Source organism: Schistocerca serialis, chromosome 4 (genome assembly GCF_023864345.2).
Source record: "Schistocerca serialis cubense isolate TAMUIC-IGC-003099 chromosome 4, iqSchSeri2.2, whole genome shotgun sequence".
In the NCBI taxonomy this organism is placed as follows: domain Eukaryota; kingdom Metazoa; phylum Arthropoda; class Insecta; order Orthoptera; family Acrididae; genus Schistocerca; species Schistocerca serialis.
In genome coordinates, this window is record NC_064641.1 from 799,785,172 (window position 1) to 799,808,606 (window position 23,435).

The following is a 23,435-nucleotide window of genomic DNA, read 5'->3' on the forward strand; positions in this document are numbered from 1 at the left end:
ACAGCAATATCGCGTGCAGAAGGCCTGGCGAATACAACGATGTGATTGTTTATTATATGCTGTTAAAATTCACAAAATTGTTAGGTAAAAGGTACAATAATGACAGTTTCACAATACGTAAGTGCTCGAGTAAGCCGGCGGCGTGACATGACTGGTCGAATGTGGGAAATAATCTGTGACGTCGCAAATTTTATGCAAGGGTAGGAGGGAGTGCCATGAGCAATATATTAGAACTCCTGTGGGCTCTGTGAGAATGTACGAGGGCAGTTCAATAAGTAATGCAACACATTTTTTTTCTGAAACAGGGGTTGTTTTATTCAGCATTGAAATACACCAGGTTATTCCCCAATCTTTTAGCTACACAACACTATTTTTCAACGTAATCTCCATTCAATGCTACGGTCTTACGCCACCTTGAAATGAGGGCCTGTATGCCTGCACGGTACCGTTCCACTGGTCGATGTCGGAGCCAACGTCGTACTGCACCAATAACTTCTTCATCATCCACGTAGTGCCTCCCACGGATTGCGTCCTTCATTGGGACAAACATATGGAAATCCGACGGTGCGAGATCGGGGCTGTAGGGTGCATGAGGAAGAACAGTCCACTGAAGTTTTGTGAGCTCCTCTCGGGTGCGAAGACTTGTGTGAGGTCTTGCGTTGTCATGAAGAGGGAGAAGGTCGTTCAGAATTTTGTGCCTACGAACACGCTGAAGTCGTTTCCTTCAATTTCTGAAGAGTAGCACAATACACTTCAGAGTTGATCGTTTGACCATGGGGAAGGACATCGAACAGAATAACCCCTTCAGCGTCCCAGAAGACTGTAACCATGACTTTACCGGCTGAGGGTATGGCTTTAAACTTTTTCTTGGTAGGGGAGTGGGTGTGGCGCCACTCCATTGATTGCCATTTTGTTTCAGGTTCGAAGTGATGAACCCATGTTTCATCGCCTCTAACAATCTTTGACAAGAAATTGTCACCCTCAGCCACATGACGAGCAAGCAATTCTGCACAGATGGTTCTCCTTTGCTCTTTATGGTGTTCGGTTAGACAACGAGGGACCCAGCGGGAACAAACCTTTGAATATCCCAACTGGTGAACAATTGTGACAGCACTACCAACAGAGATGTCAAGTTGAGCACTGAGTTGTTTGATGGTGATCCGTCGATCATCTCGAACGAGTGTGTTCGCACGCTCCGCCATTGCAGGAGATCAGACAGTCTTGCTTGACCTTGCGGCGATGATGACACACGCTTTGCCCAACGACTCACCGTGCTTTTGTCCACTGCCAGATCACCGTAGACATTCTGCAAGCGCCTATGAATATCTGAGATGCCCTGATTTTCCGCCAAAAGAAACTCGATCACTGCCCGTTGTTTGCAACGCACATCCGTTACAGACGCCATTTTAACAGCTCCGTACAGCGCTGCCACCTGTCGGAAGTCAATGAAACTATACGAGACGAAGCGGGAATGTTTGAAAATATTCCACAAGAAATTTCCGGTTTTTTCAACCAAAATTGGCAGAGGAAAAAAATGTGTTGCATTACTTATTGAACTGCCCTCGTAGGTGCGTTTGATGGTCACGTTTGTGCGGTTTTCTTGAACAACTCAAAAACTACGGCCTCTGCAGAAAATCTACCCCAGCACAAAATTTAACTAAATTAAATTTCCTATAATAAGGTCCTTTTCATTTTTTTTTTCTGTGAGACGAATAGTTTGCGCGTAGTGAGCGAGAGAATATGAAAATCTCGCGCTTGGTTTTTGAAAACCAGATATAACATTGCGGACTGCATAAAGCAACATCGGTAGGGGCAGTGAATGACCATGCATAATACGTAGTGCTACTTATAAGTACCTCCGAGGATTCGGAAGACGACTCCACAAAAGCAACTGGATACATAGAAAACGAACACATATCAATGGATAGAGCATCTCTACAAGTTTTTAATTCAAATCACAGTTCCTAAATAGTGTCACCCCTTGTGAAATAGTAAACGTTAGTACATGCATACAATTCATTGAAGCTGCTGATATGAAGTGCTTGGGAAAACGCAACAGAAGACTGCCTTGGAAATCTGTTCAATGGTTTGCCTACCAGGAGGTGTGGACTGTTGTGGCGTAGCAAGACAGCCACGCCACGGAAGTAGCCGAAAGGCACGCGCTAAGCTCACGCAGATGGGCGTGAGGTCTGAAACAGGATACGTAATGAATGCTATAAAGAAAAGTATGTAGCTTCTGGAATACTTAACTTTAATCCATACTTGTGGTACATCACTCTTGACGATACAAGTGAGACTCTGTAGATACAAGCTATGTAAGGCTAATGGCGCCTTGCTAGGTCGTAGCCATGGACTTAGCTGAAGGCTATTCTAACTATCTGCTCGGCAAAGGAGCGAGGCTTCGTCAGTGTAGTCGCTAGCAAAGTCGTCCGTACAACTGGGGCGAGTGCTAGTCCGTATCTCGAGACCTGCCTTGTGGTGGCGCTCGGTCTGCGATCACACAGTGGCGACACGCGGGTCCGACATGTACTAATGGACCGCGGCCGATTTAAAACTACCACCTAGCAAGTGTGGTGTCTGGCGGTGACACCACATGGACTAATTTGATGTGACAATACAGAGTGCATAATGTATGTCTACATGTTCTGACGCGCCTGACTCTTAGTGCAGATACACCACCGAGCCTATTAAAAATATAAATTTGGAGAAACGGCGATCCAATATACAAAATATGAGATAAGCTATACGTATTAACCAAGTGTTTGCGGAAAATAAATAGGAGACATCCGTCCCAATGTAACTATAATGAATGCATGTAGAGTACAGCGTCATGTTTGCGCTGATGAGCTGATAACAACAATGAGACAGAGTAAGGAGGAGGCGAAACGAGGATCAGTAAACAGTCTACTCCTCTGTAATAGGACCAAGAGCGAGTTTGGCTACACCATGCGACTAGCAACACTAACCCATGGCAAAGGTGCATGGACGTCAAGTGACCAAATGCAATCCTGTGGCCGACCAAGCTGTTGTGATTAAACGTTGTAGCATCATCATCAGTTGAGCTATTTACACTGAGGGGCCAAAGAAACTGGTAGGCATGCCTAATATCGTGTAGGGATCATGCGAGCTCGCAGAAGTGCCGTGGACTCGACTAATGTCTGAAGTAGTGCTGGAGAGAATTGACACCAGAAATCGTGCAGGGCTGTCCATAAATCCGTAAGGGTACGAGCGAGTGGAGACCTCTTCTGAACAGCACGTTGGAAGGCATTCCAGACATGCACAATAATGTTCATGTCTGGGGAGTTCGGTGGCCAGCGGAAGTGTTTAAGCTCAGAAGAATGTTCCTGGAGCCACTCTGTAGCAGTTCTGGATTTGTGGGGTGTCATACTGTCCTGCTGGAATTGCCCAAGTCCGTCGGAATGCACAGAGGACATGAATGGTTGCAGGTGGTCAGACAGGATGCTTACGTACATGTCACCTGTCAGATTCGTATCTAGACGTATCTCATATCACTTTAACTGCACACACGATTACAGAGCCTCCACCAGCTTGAACTGTCCGCTGCTGACATGTAGGTTCCATGGATTCATGAGATTGTCTCCATACCCGCACACGTCCGACAAGGCACCATGTTTCTAGTCGTCAACAGACCAATTTTGGTGTTGACGGGCCCAGGCGAGGCGTAAAACTTTGTGTTGAGCAGTCATCAAGGGTATACGAGGGAGCCTTCGGCTCTGAAAGGCCTTATCGATGATGTTTCGTTGAATGGTTCGCACGCTGACACTTGTAGATGGCCCAGCAATGAATTCTGCAGCAGTTTGCGGAAGGGCCGCACTTCCGTCACGTTGAAGGACTTTCTTCAGTCGTCGTTAGTCCCGTTTTTGCAGTATTATTTTCCGACCGCAGCGATTTCGGAGATTTGATGATTTACCAGATTCCTGATATTCACGGTACTCTCGTGAAATGGTCGTACCGAGAAGTTCCCACTTCATCGTTACCTCGGAAATGCTGTGTTCCATCGCTCGTGCGCCGACTATAACACCACATCCAAACTTACTTAAATCTTGATAACCTGCCATTGTGGCAGCAGTAACCGATCTAACAACTGCTCCAGACACTTGTTGTCTTATATAGGCGTTGTCGACTGTAGCGACGTATTCTGCCTGTTTACATATCTCTGTTTTTGAATACTTATGCCTATACCAGTTTCTTTGGCTCTTCAGTGTATTAACGTCTCGAGCAACATGGTACTGGTTTGTGTTAGGTACCGTAGCTACAGAAGAATTTTACTACTGTGCTTTTATTTGGTTAAAAACGAACATCAGTACGGGCAGGCAGCAGCCACCCTCGACGAATCACAAACCTACATACAGACAAATATGTCCTTTCTCCATGCTTGCTAAACGCTTCACAGTGCATCTATATTTCAAGGAATGTGACGTCAGTGTCTCAGATTATTTTGTGGTAACGATGTGCTGAAACAAGGTAGCTCTTACACCAGCAAGAACTTAGCTGAGTGGCCTGGTCCTGCACTGAAACTTAGCACTGAATATAGTGTGTGTACAAGCCTCCAAGCACAGGCTGACCATTCAGCCATCCCATTCACTGAGGGTGTCAGCCCATACCAACACACCTGTGTGTGGCTGATGAGTTCACGGTAGGGTCTGTGTTTTGGATGTGTCTGTTCCACCATTAAGTACCTACCCGCTCACCCTGACTGTTACCTGCTAGCCCACACTCCATCCATATAAGCACTTGCCAGTGTACAAACACAGTCAGATGGGCTGTGGCTAAGGTTGGCAAGCAGCTCACTGAACCCATCAGTTGCTTGTGGGACCCAACCTGCCTCTGCTGACAGAGTGGGGGCTGGCAGGTAGTGGTCATGGTAAGTAGGTAGGTGCATGCCAGTGGTATTGATACACCCAAACCACAGACCTGACAGCATGCCCATCAGCCACACACAGACAAGTGGATTGAGACTAACCCCCTGCATGAGCAGGTTGGTGGACCGGTGATCCTGTGTGTGGAGGCCTGTTTTCTTAGCTTTTACCCAGTTTCCTTCGACCCACCTGGTGCCTGTTGGTGGAGCTGCCTGCGGCCTCTGCTGGGTGGGGGCCCCTTGGGACGTCCTGAATGGTTGCCAGGCGGAGGCCCCTTGGGAGGTCGCGAGTGGTTGCTGGCCCGCCTCTCCCTCATTACTGCCACTGGCTGCCATGTGTTTTTCCACTGGCCATCATCGTCCACAGCCTCTGTGCATAACATGTACCATGCAGCACTGTAGCACTAAAGTGTGTCGTTCAACAAAATGGTAACATAACAACTGCATAGGTCTAACACAGCTACTACCAGCACAAGTTGTAACTATAACAGTTTATTTATCATACAATGAAGAAAATACTAGATGACTATTTAGAACAAATACAGGGTGAAAAGTATTTAAACCGACAGACTCTTCCATTTTTTTATGACCAATACTCAACACATTAACATAATCCACTTTCAATTATACACTCCTGGAAATTGAAATAAGAACACCGTGAATTCATTGTCCCAGGAAGGGGAAACTTTATTGACACATTCCTGGAGTCAGATACATCACATGATCACACTGACAGAACCACAGGCACATAGACACAGGCAACAGAGCATGCACAATGTCGGCACTAGTACAGTGTATATCCACCTTTCGCAGCAATGCAGGCTGCTATTCTCCCATGGAGACGATCGTAGAGATGCTGGATGTAGTCCTGTGGAATGGCTTGCCATGCCATTTCCACCTGGCGCCTCAGTTGGACCAGCGTTCGTGCTGGACGTGCAGACCGCGTGAGACGACGCTTCATCCAGTCCCAAACATGCTCAATGGGGGACAGATCCGGAGATCTTGCTGGCCAGGGTAGTTGACTTACTCCTTCTAGAGCACGTTGGGTGGCACGGGATACATGCGGACGTGCATTGTCCTGTTGGAACAGCAAGTTCCCTTGCCGGTCTAGAAATGGTAGAACGATGGGTTCGATGACGGTTTGGATGTACCGTGCACTATTCAGTGTTCCCTCGACGATCACCAGTGGTGTATGGCCAGTGTAGGAGATCGCTCCCCACACCACGATGCCGGGTGTTGGCCCTGTGTGCCTCGGTCGTATGCAGTCCTGATTGTGGCGCTCACCTGCACGGCGCCAAACACGCATACGACCATCATTGGCACCAAGGCAGAAGCGACTCTCATCGCTGAAGACGACACGTCTCCATTCGTCCCTCCATTCATGCCTGTCGCGACACCACTGGAGGCGGGCTGCACGATGTTGGGGCGTGAGCGGAAGACGGCCTAACGGTGTGCGGGACCGCAGCCCAGCTTCATGGAGACGGTTGCGAATGGTCCTCGCCGATACCCCAGGAGCAACAGTGTCCCTAATTTGCTGGGAAGTGGCGGTGCGGTTCCCTATGGCACTGCGTAGGATCCTACGGTCTTGGCGTGCATCCGTGCGTCGCTGCTGTCCCTTCCCAGGTCGACGGGCACGTGCACCTCCCGCCGACCACTGGCGACAACATCGATGTACTGTGGAGACCTCAGGCCCCACGTGTTGAGCAATTCGGCGGTCCGTCCACCCGGCCTCCCGTATGCCCACTATACGCCCTCGCTCAAAGTCCGTCAATTGCACATACGGTTCACGTCCACGCTGTCGCGGCATGCTACCAGTGTTAAAGACTGCGATGGAGCTCCGTATGCCACGGCAAACTGGCTGACACTGACGGCGGCGGTGCACAAATGCTGCGCAGCTAGCGCCATTCGACGGCCAACACCGCGGTTCCTGGTGTGTCCGCTGTGCCGTGCGTGTGATCGTTGCTTGTACAGCCCTCACGCAGTGTCCGGAGCAAGTATGGTGGGTCTGACACACCGGTGTCAATGTGTTCTTTCTTCCATTTCCAGGAGTGTAGTAGATTTTCAAAAATGCCTCCATTACACGTAAACAAAGGTTACACCGTCGGATCATGTTCTGTCTGACACGGGCAAAAACCCCAGGAGTATCCTGAATTGTTCCTGCTGCTGCTACTATCCGGGCAACCAAATCCTCTTCTGATGCAACAGCAGTTGCGTAAACAGAGTTGCGCATCTAGCCCCACAGAAAAAAGTCCAGAGGGGACATATCTGGGGATCGAGCAGGCCATGGTACAGGACCACCTCTGCCAGTCCACGTTTCTGGGAACCGTCGGTCCAGTAATCGACGCACACGATGACCGAAATGTGCCGGCGCCCCGTCATGTGGGAACCACATGCGTTGTCTTATAGGGAGCTGGACGTCTTCCAGCAATTCTGGCAAAGCTCTGGCGAGAAAATTGTAATAGTGCCTGCCATTTAATGGCCTCGGTAGCAGATACGGCCCAATTAAACAGTCCCCAACAACACCGACCCACACATTAACGAAGAACCGCACTGACTGAAGGATCCCGCTCCACATGCTGCAAGACAGCTTCCTCAAATTGCAGCGTTCTTACCGTGCGATGGCGTCCCTGTCCAGCTAATCTGCTAAATGACCCGGTCTCACGCAGACGTTGGTACACAGCAGCAAAGGTCGTATGATGCGGGATATGGCGATTAGGATTTGTTGTTGATAAACCCGCTGTGCAGCTCGTCCGTTGTGGTGCGCTACGTAGTACGCACCAACCATATCAGTGTACTCACTCCAGGTGTATCGCTCCATTAGTAACCAGCGATAATGCACTACTACGTTGGTGGATAGCAGTTGCCTACAACTGAAGAGCGTAATACGCCATCCAACAACTGAAGATCGTAATACGGTCTCTAACAACTGACTAGCGTAGTACGGCCTCCACCGGTTTAAATAATCCTCATAGCAAAAAATGACATTAGGGAAAAATATTTGTTTTGATCTCCTCTCCAACCTCCCAGAGTTCGTCGGTTTAAATACTTTTCACCCTGTAGATAGATTTCTACACAGATACACACCATATACCATTAACAATGGGTTTATAACCCTATGTCTGGAATCCAATCAAAAGGATCTGTGGGCAAATTGTGGACGTAATCCATTGTCACTATGAATGCTTTGAAGGACATTCAAATATTGCTTGATGTACGGTTTACTTCTCTTTGGTGTAGTCACTTTGAGTAGGGGACTTCAGTCCCCATTGTTGTGATAATGCTCCTCATCTGCCCTGGTCAGTTCTGATTCGATTCAGAATGCACCAATGTGGGGGGTAGATGAAAACCTGCTCATCGCTCTCAGTTAGTTGATGAAGTATCAGGGACATTTTCTCCCGCCATTCATTGTTGGATGTTTAAATGGCTTCGGTAGACTGACGTTTGTGCGCCATAATAGTTTTTGAGCCGTCGTAAAGACAAATAATGCCACTTCCTAGCAGATTAGAACTGTGCCGGACCGAGACTCGAACTCGTGATCTTTGCCTTTCGCGGGCAAGCGCTCTAGCAACTGAGCTACCCAAGCACGTTTCATGCCCCGTCCTCACAGCTGTAATTCCGCCAGTACCTCGCCTCCTACCTTCCAAACTTCACAGAAGCTCTCCTGCGAACCTTGCAGAACTAGCACTCCTGGAAGAAAGGATGTTGCGGACACATGGCTTAGCCACAGCCTGGGGGTTGTTTCTAGAACGAAATTCTCACTGTACAGCGGAGTGTGCGCTGATGTGAAACTCCCTGGCAGATTAAAACTGTGTGCCAGAACGAGACTCGAACTCGGAAGGTAGGAGGCGAGGCACTGCGGAATTAAAGCTGTGAGGAGGGGTCCTGAATCGTGTTTGGGTAGCTCAGTTGGTAGAGCGCTTGCCCGCGAAAGACAAAGGTACCGAGTTCGAGTCTCGGTCGAGCACACAGTTTTAATCTGCCAGCAAGTTTCAAATCAGCGCCCACTCCGCTGTAGAGTGAGAATTTCATTCAACAGATAGCGCCTTTCAATTTTTTTATGCGAAAACTCCTGGAGCTTTGTAGGCAAAATAAACGTTATTAACACTCTGTGTATTTGTCGTGGAAGAATTTGACAGGTTCTGTTAACGAAGAGCTTTCTGAGGAAACTGCAAATGCGCATGTAGTGGTAGCTCGAAAGCTGCCGGTGGAAGACAAAATCTTGCGGATAGTCCTCTACATAGTCCTGGATTTGTGTAATTTTATCGCGCGATCACAAAGCAACACATATGCCGGCTGATATATGTTTAGCCGCGCCTTGCCACGGTCCAGGGCGCCTTGCCTCGGTCCGCACGCCTTCCCCCGTCGGATCTTCGAGTCCTCCCTCGGACATGGGTATGTTTTTGTCCTTAGCATAAGTTAGTTTAAGTTAGATTAAGTAGTGTGTAAGCCTAGGGACCGACGACCTCAGCAGTTGGGTCCCATAGCAACTTACCACAAATTTCTAAATTCTTTTGATCTATGTTTAATCTGTTACTTGAAATGAGGCTCTCGATTTTCTGAAAGCATTGTAATACCTCATGTGCCACGGCTTTCTTGTAACAACCCCGTCTGGAGGTCGCTGAGCACCTCTGTAACGGCCACGCTCTGGACCAAACGGTAGCGCAACAAATGGGGCAATCCTTTTTTCCCCTTTTTTTTTCACTGTTCTCTTTAAATGCGCTATTGCTATTTGGCGAAAGCCCTAGATAGAGACAAGTACTCACGAATACTATACGCGAGTATTTTGTTAGTGAATCTGTTTACGAACGTTAAATTAAATTTATTTTAAGTTGAGGATCAGATATCGGGTTTTGCAAAAAGCGATGCTCATTAGCAACATAATCTATCGGTTTATGTGTTCCCGTTTTCCTATTGTATAATTCCTTGCACAAATCTGTGAAGACATAACAGTGGGAGACTTCGGTAAGCATCTACATCTACATCTACATCTACGCAGATATTTCGCAAGTTACCGCACGGATGGTGGTGGAGGGTCACCGTACAGCACGTGGCGGAGGGTACCTTGTACCACTACTAGTCATTTCCTTCCCATTTCCACTCACAAATAGAGAGCAGGGAAAGCGACTGACTAAATGCTTCTCTATGAACCCAAATTTCTCGAAGCTTAACTTTGTGGTCATTACGCGCAGTGTATTTTGGCGGCAGTAGAATCGCCCGGCAGTCACCTTCAAATGTCGGTTCTCTAAATTTTCTCGATAGAGTTTCACGAAAAGAACGTCCGCTTCGCTCCAGGGATTCCCATTCGAGTTCCCGAAGTATCTCCGTAACACTTACTTGTTGCTCGAACCTACCGGTAATAAAGCTGGCAGCCGACTGTGAATTGCTTGGCCCTGTCCGCCAAATCATTTATGTACCTAGAGAACAACAGCAGTCCTATCACACTTCTCTGGGCCACTTCTGAAGATTCCCCTTGTTTCGCCGTCGAGTACAACATACTGGGTTCTATTACGTAAAAAGTCTCTGAGCCACTCATATATCTGTGAACTTATTTCATACGCTCGTACCTTCGTTAACAGCCTGCAATGGGTCACCTTGTCCAATTCTTTCCGGAAATGTAGATGTATGTAATCTGCCTGTTGCCCTTCATCCATAGTTCCCAGTATATCATGTCAGAAAAGGGCAAACCGAGTTTCGCACGAGGGATGCGTTCGCGGACATGAGCTTCTTAACTTCAAGGAAGTTTATTACTTTCTAACTGAGAATGTATTCAAGGATTCTGCAACATACAGGAGTATTGGTCTATAACTTTATGAGTCCGTTCTTTTACCCTTGGTGCAAATTGTTCAAATGGCTGTGAGCACTATGTGACTTAACTTCTGAGGTCATCAGTCGCCTAGAACTTAGAACTAATTAAACCTATCTAACCTAAGGACATCACACACATCCATGCCCGAGGCAGGATTCGAACCTGCGACCGTAGAGGTCGCTCAGTTCCAGACTGTAGCGCCTAGAACCGCACGGCCACTCCGGCCGGCTCTTTTACCCTTCTTATACACTGGAGACACCTGCGTTTTTTTTGGCTCTGAGCACTATGGGACTTAACAGCTATGGTCATCAGTCCCCTAGAACTTAGAACTACTTAAACCGAACTAACCTAAGGACAACACACAACACCCAGCCATCACGAGGCAGAGAAAATCCCTGACCCCGCCGGGAATCGAACCCGGGACCCCGGCCGTGGGAAGCGAGAACGCTACCGCACGACCACGAGATGCGGGCACCTGCGTTTTTATCCATTCGCTTGGGACTTTGTGTCGGACGAGAGAATCACGATAAATGTAGGCTAGATAATGGGCTAATGCCGTAGAGTACTCTTCGCATTGGGACTCCATCCGGATCTGGTGATTTATTTGCTTTCAAATCTTTCAGTGGTTTCTCTACTTCAGGGATGCCTACTACTATGTCGTCCATACGAGAGTCTGTCCAGTGGTCAAATGACATTATGTTTGCACGATTCTCATGCGTGAACGATGTCTTGAAGGTGAAATTAAAAACTTTTGCTTTCTTTTTGTTATCTTCAACTGCCAAACCTGGCTGGTCAACAAGAGACTGAATGGAAATCTTAGACCGGTTATCGATTTTACATACGACCAGTCTTGGACAGTATACATCCTGTGATGTGATTTTTGTTCAGTCTTTCGTACAGATAAATACGCAATGTTTGTTAACAGCTGCTTTGGGTAATCGCTATGGCACGGTTTGTAAAAATAGTGAAAATTAACAACACATTCTTATTTAGTATGACTGTTTACTATCGGATAAATAAATTTTATACAAGAATACAATGTCAGCCAGTCACATTTCCTTGTGCTTTTCTGTTGGCTCTTCTGTGTTTTGCTTTCTCTGTGTTTTAATTTCTTGATTATCTATCTCCCCTACTAATATGTTTTAGTGCATGTAAGAGTGCATCTGAGATAGAGTGACTGTGTGGTCATTTCGGATGCATACATGTGAAACAACTTTAGTTCATCACTACATAAGTTTGCTTTAACAAGTGTAAGGGCGCTGCTGACCTCACCGTTGGGCGTCCATAAGATCCAATCACACGCACAAACACAATATTGTTGGAGTGTTTGGGGAAGACACAATTCATTTCACAGTTCAGATGATACGCATCCCACTTGGGTGGGTGAGTAATATTAAGTAGATTCAGTGTTACGTTATTGACTATAATAATTACACAAAAGTCTACACGTCGTGCATCATCAGCTGCTTTCGACCGTGGTGGATATTATCAAAGTCATTAGTATGTGCAGATGTATCAGGAATGTGCACATAATGTCAAAATTCAAACGCATCTGCTTGAAAATTATGAGCTGTCATCACACACTGTGAGATTAATTTAGTCCAAACACTACACTCCCGAAGTCAGTCAATGAAAACGAACTTACAGTTGCTAGGCGGCATTGGAATAACAAAACACTGGCTACAATTAACAACATTTTACAGGATGTGAATCCCATTTGAAAGAAGTTATTAGATGCATAATATCACGAAAAAAGTTTGGCATATGAAGGTGCATATTCTCTAATATGTGTAGGTCTTTTACGTCTATAAAAACTCCTCAAAGAAAACGTGTTGTAAAAGATAGGAACTTAATCTCAAGGACTTTCCTAGATGAAAGGTGCATACATCTGAGCAGCCTGAAGACAAAAACTGCGAGCGATGAAGGTGTAATTACAACAAAACCAGATTAGCACTAATTTGCCGGTGATAAGATTGATGGCTTTTACTTTTAAATCGGAAACAATGGTTAGCGTAATTAGACGCTTTCTAGAAAGATGGAACTGAAGCAATCTACATTAGCGAACAAAAAATGTGTGTTTTTCCATTTGGATGATACGACGACTCACAGATCAACCATTGTAATGGCACAAGCGCATTAACTGAGGTTTTAAATAGATACACACCCACGTCATTTCGCAAGCTGTCTTCTTGCTTATAAGGTGGTATAAATAAGAAATCCATTACAAATCATCCAGAGATATGCTTCAACTATTTTGAAATAAGAATACTCCATCAATATACACATTTGTTAATATTCGTTGTATTTCTGATACTCTTAATAAGGTCATGTCCAACAAGATAACTCTTGCAATAACATCGAAATCTTAAAACCAATTTTTTAACAATTCTCATAACAACCCGGAACAATGCGTGAGCTTGACTCGCTGGTGCGGCGGAATTCGGGGCACATAGGGGTAAAGCGACCAGTTACGCGGCACTGTTTGGTCGGCTGACATGTTACTCGGCAATAACATACAAATAGAATACGTCTTCATCAGACCACTGACAAATTCTTCTCCTGTCCAAACCTCTTCATCTCTGAGCAGCAATTGCAACCTACGTCCTCATTTATTTTTTGAATGTATGCCAATCTCTGTTTTCCTCTACGAATTTTACCCTCTATGCCTCCCTTTAGTAAATGGAAATTATTCGCTGAACTCTCAACAGATATCCTATCACCCTGTGACACTCAATCACCTGATCACGTTCCGCAGAGCACCCTATTCTCCTCTCTCACGATGTCTACTGACTACTGAGGTCGCTGATTGGAGTACTTGGCAGTAGGTGGCAGCACAATGCACCTGATATGCAAAGCGTATGTTTTTGGTGGTGTCCGGATACGCAAAGCTGCATCCTACCTGGCTCCTCCTTCTCCAGTTCCCTGCGGCCCCTGCCGGGTGGAGGTCCTCTGGGAGGACCAGAATGGTTGCTGGCGCGCCGCTCCCTCTCTAAGGCTACTGGCTGCTGTGCATCGTCCCACTGGCCGACTCCACCATCTGCAGCAGCTGCAGGAAACGTATGCCAGGCGTCACCGTAACGTCTCGGCGTCTAAATAACTTCCGCATAATTATGTTATCAGCTAATTCAAGAGGTATAATAAAGAACAGGAACTGAAATCCAGGGAGAAGAAATGAACACTTTACGATTTGTAGTTCCTCAGAAAGAAATTAAGGCTGCGGGTGAGAAGCGAAAACGTTAAGAGTTGTAATTCGACGAAGACGGCAAAGGTCATGGGAGTTCAGTTGAACGAAATAGACCGTATCTCGCAAAGAGGTTTTAAGCTGAGCACGAATAAAAGTTAAGCAAGGATAATTGAATTCAATCAAATTACGTCAGAATATTGTAAAGAAAGTAGATTTTGAAATGAGGCACTAGAAGTAGTAGCGGGCAGAAAAATATCTGACTATGAGAGAAGAAAAGAAAACATAAAATACAGATTGAAACGTTTGTGGAAAAGAAAAGTGTTAAAAATTCTTCTCTGAAGGTATTTGTCTGGAATTCAACCATGTACGGAAGACAAACGTGGACGATAAACAGTTCAGACCAAGAGAAAACTGAACCTCTTGTAATGTGGTGCTACAGGAGAATGCAGGAGATTAGACGTGTAGATCAGATAGCTAATGAGGAGGCATGAACTGAACTAGGGAGAAAAGAAATGTGTTGCACAACTTCAATAAAAGAAGTGATCGGGTGATAGGATAAATCCTGAGGCATCTCGAAATCGTTAATTTGGTACTGGAGGTCACTTTGGGGCACTAACCAGTTTCAAATGGACACTCTTCAAGAAAATGCATACCATGGTTGCTAAAAATATCCGAACTGTTATCCACGTACTCCTTCTCATGCAGGTTTCAATCATATCATTAACACTCATCAGGCAAAATCTGTGTTTTATCATCTTAACGTATGAAAAAAATACAGTGTGAAGTAACGTTGTAGTAGCCATTGTGCTGTTTCAGTTTGCTGAAATGTATCGTAATTTATCTCAGAATAGTATCCCGAGAGCGGCGAAAAGTCAAATCGGAGTTCGAAGTTAATGAAGCAGTCGAATTAGAAATAACACCTATTAGGATGCACTTTTTAGTTACTGCACACGGTCTGGGTATTCTACATTAGGGCAGTGAATGTTTTACAGAAATGACAGTACGGGTGCGTGCTGAAAAGTAATGCCTCTGACTTGTTTATGTGAAAACTCTTGAAGCTTTCTAAAGAAAACAAACGTCATTAACGTTGTACATCCTTAGCTGCTGGTAAAACTTTGGGGATGTAAGGTCATGGTCCAAGAAACTCCCCTGTTCCTCACGTTTCGTCCATGACTGCGCTGGACATCCACAGAGGCGCTCCTCCGCTGAGTCTTTATTCTTCACATCTACATATTTGCAGTCCTCTGCCGCTAGAGGGTTCCGAATTGTGTAACATGGCGGTGTGCAATATTACTATGTCGAGGCGTGAGAAACAGCGTGCTGTAATCGAGTTTCGAAATCTAAGAGGTCGTCCACACATGGAGCACCTTCCCCTTACGTATGACAGTGCTAGACCACACACGAGCGCTGATACGTCTGCAACAAGCCGACACCTTGGCTTCAATGTCATCGATCGTCCTCCATATAGTCCAGACTTTGTCCCATCCTACGTTCGTCTGTTTAAAGAATTTAAATAACACCTTCGAGGACGTCACTTTCATAGTGAAGAAGCGGTGCAACCAGAAGTGAGGTTATGGCTCCATCAACAAAGTGACGTTATCAAGAATCTGGTCTCTCCTTGGGAGAACTGTGTTCGTCGCCAGGTTGCCTATGTTGAAATGAAGAATGAAGATGTAGAATGTTAATAACGTTTGTTTCATTTAAAAAGCTTTAAGAGTTTTCACATAAAATATTGGGAGCCATTGCTTTTGGACACGCCGTCGTGACACAGAATGACCACAAGGAAGCCGAACAGCACCTCAAATGTTTTCAATATGTGTAAATGATTTATCAGAGAGGATATGCGGCGCTACAAGAATTTTGCCTGACGATGCTGTTGTGTTCGGGAAAGCATCGTCTCTGGATGCTCGTAATGAATTACAGAAAGCCTAGGACAACATGCCCACTTGGCGTAATGAATCGGAGCTGTCCTTAAATGTGGCCAAACGTAAGATAATGTCTATAAGAAAAAGAAAAAAATCACGACAGTATCAGATTACAAGATTAGCGGTAAACATTTTGAACATGTGATGTCATGTAAGTAGTTAGGGGTAATTCTAGGATGCGATATAAAAAGTAAAATCAGTATTAGGGAAGACGAACTAAAGATTTAGATTTATTGGGAGGGTTCTGGGTAAGTGAGACGTATCTGTACAGGAAATTACATACAAGACACTAAAGCAACCAGCTCTAGTATACTGTTCAAGTCTTTGGAATCCTTATCAAGTACACATCAGAACAGACATAGGGTCGTAATAGCTAAGTATAGGCCACAACAAATTTTAACAGAAATGCGCGGGTAGTTAAATGGGTTATCTCTGGAATAAAGGCGACCTAGGTGTAGCGAAACACTGTTGCGTAAATTTATGGAACCTGTACTCGAAGAAGATTATGCGATAATTCTTCTGCTATCTTATATCACACATAAGGATTGTGAGGAAAAGGTAACACATATCCCAATGCTTGGTCGAGAACGTCTTTTCTCGTCACCCTCCCAAGTCCCTCAATGAGGCATCCTGACATAAAACCCATGCTACATTCCACTGATCTTATGACACTCCCACCGGTATCCCTCGCAGTCTACGTAGAATCATCACTTCATTCTTCTGTGTGAATACCTTAAACAAATTCAATAAACAGCTTTTCGTTTTTTACCCAACGGGACTTACCATTATTTTTAGCGGCATCTGAAAATCAAAATCATTTATTTGGCTGAAAAGTGGGGAATTGCAACTGCTGACAGCCCAACTTCCGTCCTTGTGCGGGAGGAGGCAGAATTGACAAAAAATTGAAAAAAAGTCCATCTAGTGCGCCCCTTGGGAAAGATAGGTGCGATGTAACAACAGAGCAGATCGAGCTCTTTATGTTTTTATCGTCCCTTGAAAGAGAAGGGCTACAGTTGTCTCCTTAGACCTACCCCCATCATCCATCATAAGCCCCGACTGATCATCTCTGTTTGAGATTGCCTGGCTAAACTACCATCCTCAAAATATTTTCTATTTTTGTACAGAGTCAGAACTATGTTTTCTTTATGTCTAAAAATAAAACAATACTAATAATTATAGCGATTACGGCCGTCTCTAGAAGGTAAAAATGTATTTCATGAAGTACCATCTTGTACGCAGACAAAAATTTCTACAAAGTGTTTCACAAGTGCTGTGAAATTTTCTACATCTCCATCTTCATGGATACTTTGCAAATCTGCCTCGCAGAGGGTTCATCTAACCACCTTCACAATTCTCTATTATTCTAATCCCCTATAGCGCGCGGAAAGAATGAACACCTATATCTTTCCGTACGAGCTCTCATTTCACTTAGTTTATCTTGGTGATCGTTCCTCTCTATGTAGGTCGGTGTCAACAAAATATTTTCGCATTCGGAGGAGAAAGTTGGTGATTGGAATTACGTGAGAAGATTCAGTCGAAACGAAAAACGCCTATCTTTTAATGATTTACAGCCCAAATGCTGTATAATTTCTGTGACACTCTCTCCCATATTTCGCGGTACTACAAAACGTGCAGCCCTATCTGGTAAGGATCCCACAGCGTGCAGCAGTATTCTAAAAGAGGACGTACAAGCGTAGTGTACGCAGTCTGCTTACATTTTCTAAGTGTCCTGCCAATAAAACGCAATCTTTGGTTAGCCTTCCGCACAACATTTTCTATGTGTTCCTTCCAATTTAAGTTGTTCGTAATTGGAATACCTAGGTATTTAGTTGAATTTACGGCTTTTAGATTAGACTGATTTATCGTGTAACCGATTTTTAACGATTTCCTTTTAGCACTCATGTGGATGACCTCACACTTTTCGTTGTGTAAGCTCAACTGCCACTTTTCGCACCAGTCAGATATCTTTTCTAAATCGTTTTGCAATTTGTTTTGATCTTCTGATGACTTTATTAGTCGATAAACGACAGCGTCATCTGCAGATTGTCTCCCAAATCGTTTATACAGATAAGGAACAGCAAAGGGCCTATAACACTACCTTGGGGAACGCCAGAAATCACTTCTGTTTTACTCCAGGACTTTCCGTCAATTACTACGAACTGTGACCTGTCTGACAGGAAATCACAAATCCAGTCATATAACTGAGACGATATTCCATAAGCTCGTAATTTCACTACGACCCGCTTGTGTGGTACAGTGTCAAAAGCCTTCCGGAAATCCAGAAATACGGAATCGATCTGAAATCCCTTGTCAATAGCACTCAACACTTCATGTGAATAAAGACCTAGTTGTGTTTCACAGGAACGATGTCTTCTAAACCCATGTTGACTGTGTGTCAATAGACCGTTTTCTTCAAGGTAATTCATAATGTTCGAACACAATATATTTGCCAAAATCCCGCTGCTTATCGACGTTAACGATGTGGGCCTGTAATTTAGTGGATTACTACTACTGCCTTTCTTGAATATTGGTGTGACCTGTGCAACTTTCCAGTCTTTGGGTGCGGATCTTTCGTCGAGCTAACGGTTGTATATGATTGTTAAGTATGGAGCTAATGCATCAGCATACTCTGAAAAGAACCTAATTGGTATACAGTCTGGACCTGAAGACTTGCTTTTACTAAGTGATTTAAGTTGCTTCACAACTCCGAGGATATTTACTTCTACGCTACTCATGTTGGCAGCTGAATATTTACTTCGTCTTCTTTTGTGAAGGCATTTCGGGGGTATTGCACGATCTGGAGGAAGTTATACATTGCAGACAATTATTTCCTGCGACGTCCTTATTCTGACAGCCACAGCTTCAAGAGGGGTTTGAGGGGGCACAGTTTCACTACCGGTTGAGTTTAGGTCATAAACGCAAATTCCACCTGACATTCGATTATAGTCGCTTAAGGAAGGAGTAACAGGCGCCGTAATCTGGATTCTTCTCCCCTACAGTTTACTCGCACATTGGTATGATCTCTGAGCACGTCACATTTCAGTACGAGCAATTTCTAAGCAATATAAAACTATCAACGAAGTTCGTTTCTCTTTACTGTACATTCTTCCTTTGAGTTTAATTCAATGGGCCACGTGCCTCTGCTGCTCAATCAGAAAAAGTCTTCTTATTAATAAACAGTTTTAATTCATTTTTGTCGTCCCTGAAGTAGGTTTCCAAGTCAGATTGAATAAGATACAATAAATAGCCACCACATTTATAGTTTGCTGCTTTCTGAAACGTCTCATCAACACACACAGCACATTGATGTTAACAGACTGAAAGAAGAGTTAATAGTGAAGAATACTACAGATAAAACAGTCAGTTAAGTAATGAGCGTATGGCATTATGGCCGGGAGACCCCTCGCGAGGTCTTTCTTTAACGTCACTACGGCGACTTTCGAATGAATATGAAATGATGATAAAAGACACACAACTCCCTGTCATCTTGTGGCAGAGAAAATCCCTGACCCCGCCAGGAATCGAACCCGGAACCCCGTGCACGAGAAGCGAGAACGCTACCGCAAGACCACGAGCCGCGGACGTCAGGTAAATAATAAAATGAAACAGTGTAACATAATATAAGCTGGGATGGCGTCCAATAGAAAAGCTTTATCAAAGAACGATATATGCTTTTGAGAAACTTCCGGATTCGAGTATGAGAGAGAGGGCTGTTGGAAATAGAAGATAAAAATGCGTTATGCAGTTTGATTACAATCTGTCAGCTGCGTTGTAATTTTTGTATTTCTTCCTTGGTTTGTAGGAACGCCATGTATTCCTAGACTGTCGCAACACGGCTAACAATGCCTTGGTACGCCTGCTGCCGGTACGGCTTTTACATCCGCAGCCTCCGAACATTTAGTCGCATGCACTCACCACTCTCAAGGTCTCCAGTAGCCCTGCGCCCTCGGTTGGGGGGCGGGCCTCTTGGTGGCGCCGAATGGTTGCTGGAACGACGGTTCCTGCCACCTGTCATCTCCAGGACGTGAGGTGACCCCACGGCCTCGTCATCACCACTGCTGCGCTTCTCTCTGGCAGAACCTATGTGTCATCAAAATTCACAGTAACTGTCAGATTCCGTAGAATTGGAAGTCAGTGAGAGACTATCTCACTTATGTCCTTAACAAGTCATTATTTACGGTCGTTTTGATATACTCTACACATGACAGTTGGTTACTTCTGTTAAGATGTCGCGAAATAGCTGCACCCAACCCACCTTTCAAGTTCTTTTGTGGCTATGTATTGAATGTTTATTTACTTCCATATAGGTTATTTATCTTACGACAGCGACAAATGGGACACAACTTCCAAAACAACGACTCTCTTTCTCTCTCTCTCTGCCTGCTATCACGCGCGCGCCTGTGTGTGTGTGTGTGTGTGTGGGGGGGGGGGGGGGGGAGGGGGGGGTAGTGCTATTTAAACAGAATTAAACATGTGCCCAGACTCTTCAAACTGCGATACGACATTGGCCTTTAAAACAAGAGAATCCTTATCACCTTGTGCAATCCACAGTTTACCAGTGAACTTGTTTTAAAGTCTGCGATATGATAACACTATGGGTTGAATTTAAGGTTGGTTCATGGCAGACAAACGTTCTTGACAGCCTTATATTGTATGTGAGTAAAGTTTTGACTACGAACCCCATCAGCTCAGTAAATGCATAATTTAAATAAATGATTTACACGGTAATTTTATTTAATACTACATAAGGGTTTACCGTTATTAAACTTAAACGTACTCTCCACATTCGCAACTTGTACACCTATAATAAATACAAAGCACAATATAATTACAGTCACATCGTTAGCATTGATTTGAAAACTTGTGCATTATTATACAACTGGTGTTGAAAATCGTTCCCTTTTTTTGCTAGCAACACATGATTAATATCGCTGATCCATATAAATGTGAACACTGTTATACGTGACAGCACAGATGGTAGTCACGGATCTTTAGGAGAGTGCTCGTAACTAAAAAATGAAGTCTTTTTGGTTCCTGCAGTGAACTAACTTATAGATTTTTATGCGTTAATATAGGGTATTACGGTACAAAACAGGTTTATCATACTCTTACTGGTATTTCAATGTAACATGTGTTTTATTATACATTTATTGCCACACTGCAAGATAGTGAAACAACTACGATCAAAATGCGCCAACTGTGAAAACTACAAATCACATTCACCATGCGCTTTTCCCTTTTATTGACAGAGCATCACCAGTAGTTTGACGTCACTCTTAATATCGACGACCACAGGAACTGCTATCGACTTTCATTATCGTTTGATACAGTCCTCTCACAAGACTTCATGTACACGTATAAGAGATTTATAGAAACACGTCATTCTTGGAATGATTTATTATAATTATTGTTATAATTGAACCTCACATAAAGATTTATCGACGGTTAGTCCGTTCATATGTGAGTGCTCTTCAGATGTGAACTGCTATCGTCATTAATTTACAAATCAAGTATGAAACACGATAGTATTGTAATTTGCAGTATGTCGTTCCAAAGTAACGAAACATCAAAATTTTTCACAAACATGTCACCTTTATCTTTAAATGTCATTTAATAATGCATCAATTACATAAGCATTCAAGAAATTCTGTGATAACCAGATCAAGAAACAATAGTCAAACGAGTCAGCGTTAGCGTAATGGATAACGTCGTTATTTCTGTAGTTAAAAGATATAGGTTTATATCTCGCCGTACGTAAATAGTTTTCTGTTCAAGTAAGTGTTGCTGACACATTATGGTACCTTCTTATGAAACTAATATAAGATGTTAGATGTTCTTTAGATTTTATTCTGATTAGACAACGTAGGTTGAGATAAATATCTAGCGTTTCCGAGTGTGTTGTTAATCAAGAACCAAACAGGGAGGCTGCGACGGAAACGAGCAGCAATAAAATTCATGTTCTTCATACGACAAGTATTTGGCTCTTTACTTCCGAATATGTGGCGCTTTCGAGTGTGTGGTTAGGCATGAACCTAAGACTGCTTCTAGTGAAACGAATAGGTGTAACATTCACATTATTCCTTGTTGAAAATATTTCGCTGTTTATTGCTGAGTTTGTGATGATTCCTGAGAGAGTGGTTAGCCATGAACCTAAGCTTACATTTTGCGGTGAAAACATAGTGTGTTGTGGGGCGATCACTCTGTTGTAGAAATAATTCAAAAGCCAAGATCGCTTAAATACTGTTTACTGGATAACTGGCTTCAACACACTAAATGTGCCATCATCGTATCTGAATGCAGCTTAGCATTTATAAACCATTTGGATATAACGATGCATGAGGCAGACCAGCTGATGTAAAATCATTGTCATAGAAATAAAAAATAAAAAACAACTGCGCTCATGATCATTCTGTTCCATCAGATATATAAAACCGAAGTCACAAGCGGTCATGTACCAAATACACTCCTGGAAATTGAAATAAGAACACCGTGAATTCATTGTCCCAGGAAGGGGAAACTTTATTGGCACATTCCTGGGGTCAGATACATCACATGATCACACTGACAGAACCACAGGCACATAGACACAGGCAACAGAGCATGCACAATGTCGGCACTAGTACAGTGTATATCCACCTTACGCAGCAATGCAGGCTGCTATTCTCCCATGGAGACGATCGTAGAGATGCTGGATGTAGTCCTGTGGAACGGCTTGCCATGCCATTTCCACCTGGCGGCTCAGTTGGACCAGCGTTCGTGCTGGACGTGCAGACCGCGTGAGACGACGCTTCATCCAGTCCCAAACATGCTCAATGGGGGACAGATCCGGAGATCTTGCTGGCCAGGGTAGTTGACTTACCCCTTCTAGAGCACGTTGGGTGGCACGGGATACATGCGGACGTGCATTGTCCTGTTGGAACAGCAAGTTCCCTTGCCGGTCTAGGAATGGTAGAACGATGGGCTCGATGACGGTTTGGATGTACCGTGCACTATTCAGTGTCCCCTCGACGATCACCAGTGGTGTACGGCCAGTGTAGGAGATCGCTCCCCACACCATGATGCCGGGTGTTGGCCCTGTGTGCCTCGGTCGTATGCAGTCCTGATTGTGGCGCTCACCTGCACGGCGCCAAACAAGCATACGACCATCATTGGCACCAAGGCAGAAGCGACTCTCATCGTTGAAGACGACACGTCTCCATTCGTCCCTCCATTCACGCCTGTCGCGACACCACTGGAGGCGGGCTGCACGATGTTGGGGCGTGAGCGGAAGACGGCCTAACGGTGTGTGGGACCGTAGCCCAGCTTCATGGAGACGGTTGCGAATGGTCCTCGCCGATACCCCAGGAGCAACAGTGTCCCTAATTTGCTGGGAAGTGGCGGTGCGGTCCCCTACGGCACTGCGTAGGATCCTACGGTCTTGGCGTGCATCCGTGCGCCGCTGCGGTCCGGTCCCAGGTCGACGGGCACTTGCACCTTCCGCCGACCACTGGCGACAACATCGATGTACTGTGGAGACCTCACGCCCCACGTGTTGAGCAATTCGGCGGTACGTCCACCCGGCCTCCCGCGTGCCCACTATACGCCCTCGCTCAAAGTCTGTCAGCTGCACATACGGTTCACGTCCACGCTGTCGCGGCATGC

The 23,435-nt window shown here is 44.9% G+C and overlaps 1 protein-coding gene across 5 annotated transcripts in view; it reads right to left on the minus strand.

Moving 5' to 3' along the window:
* Positions 1–23,435, minus strand: part of LOC126474956 (proline-rich proteoglycan 2-like) — a 90,535-nt gene that overhangs the window by 24,730 nt on the left and 42,370 nt on the right. For 2 of the 5 annotated variants that reach the window (XM_050102478.1, XM_050102476.1), the window contains exons 4-6: positions 19,710–19,874; positions 13,585–13,731; positions 5,070–5,249 (exon numbers count right to left, since the gene is read on the minus strand). In XM_050102478.1, coding sequence (XP_049958435.1) covers positions 5,070–5,249; positions 13,585–13,731; positions 19,710–19,874 — 492 coding nt within the window. The remainder of the gene's footprint in view (positions 1–5,069; positions 5,250–13,584; positions 13,732–19,709; positions 19,875–23,435) is intronic. The other 3 variants (XM_050102477.1, XM_050102479.1, XM_050102480.1) reach the window with 3 other exon arrangements.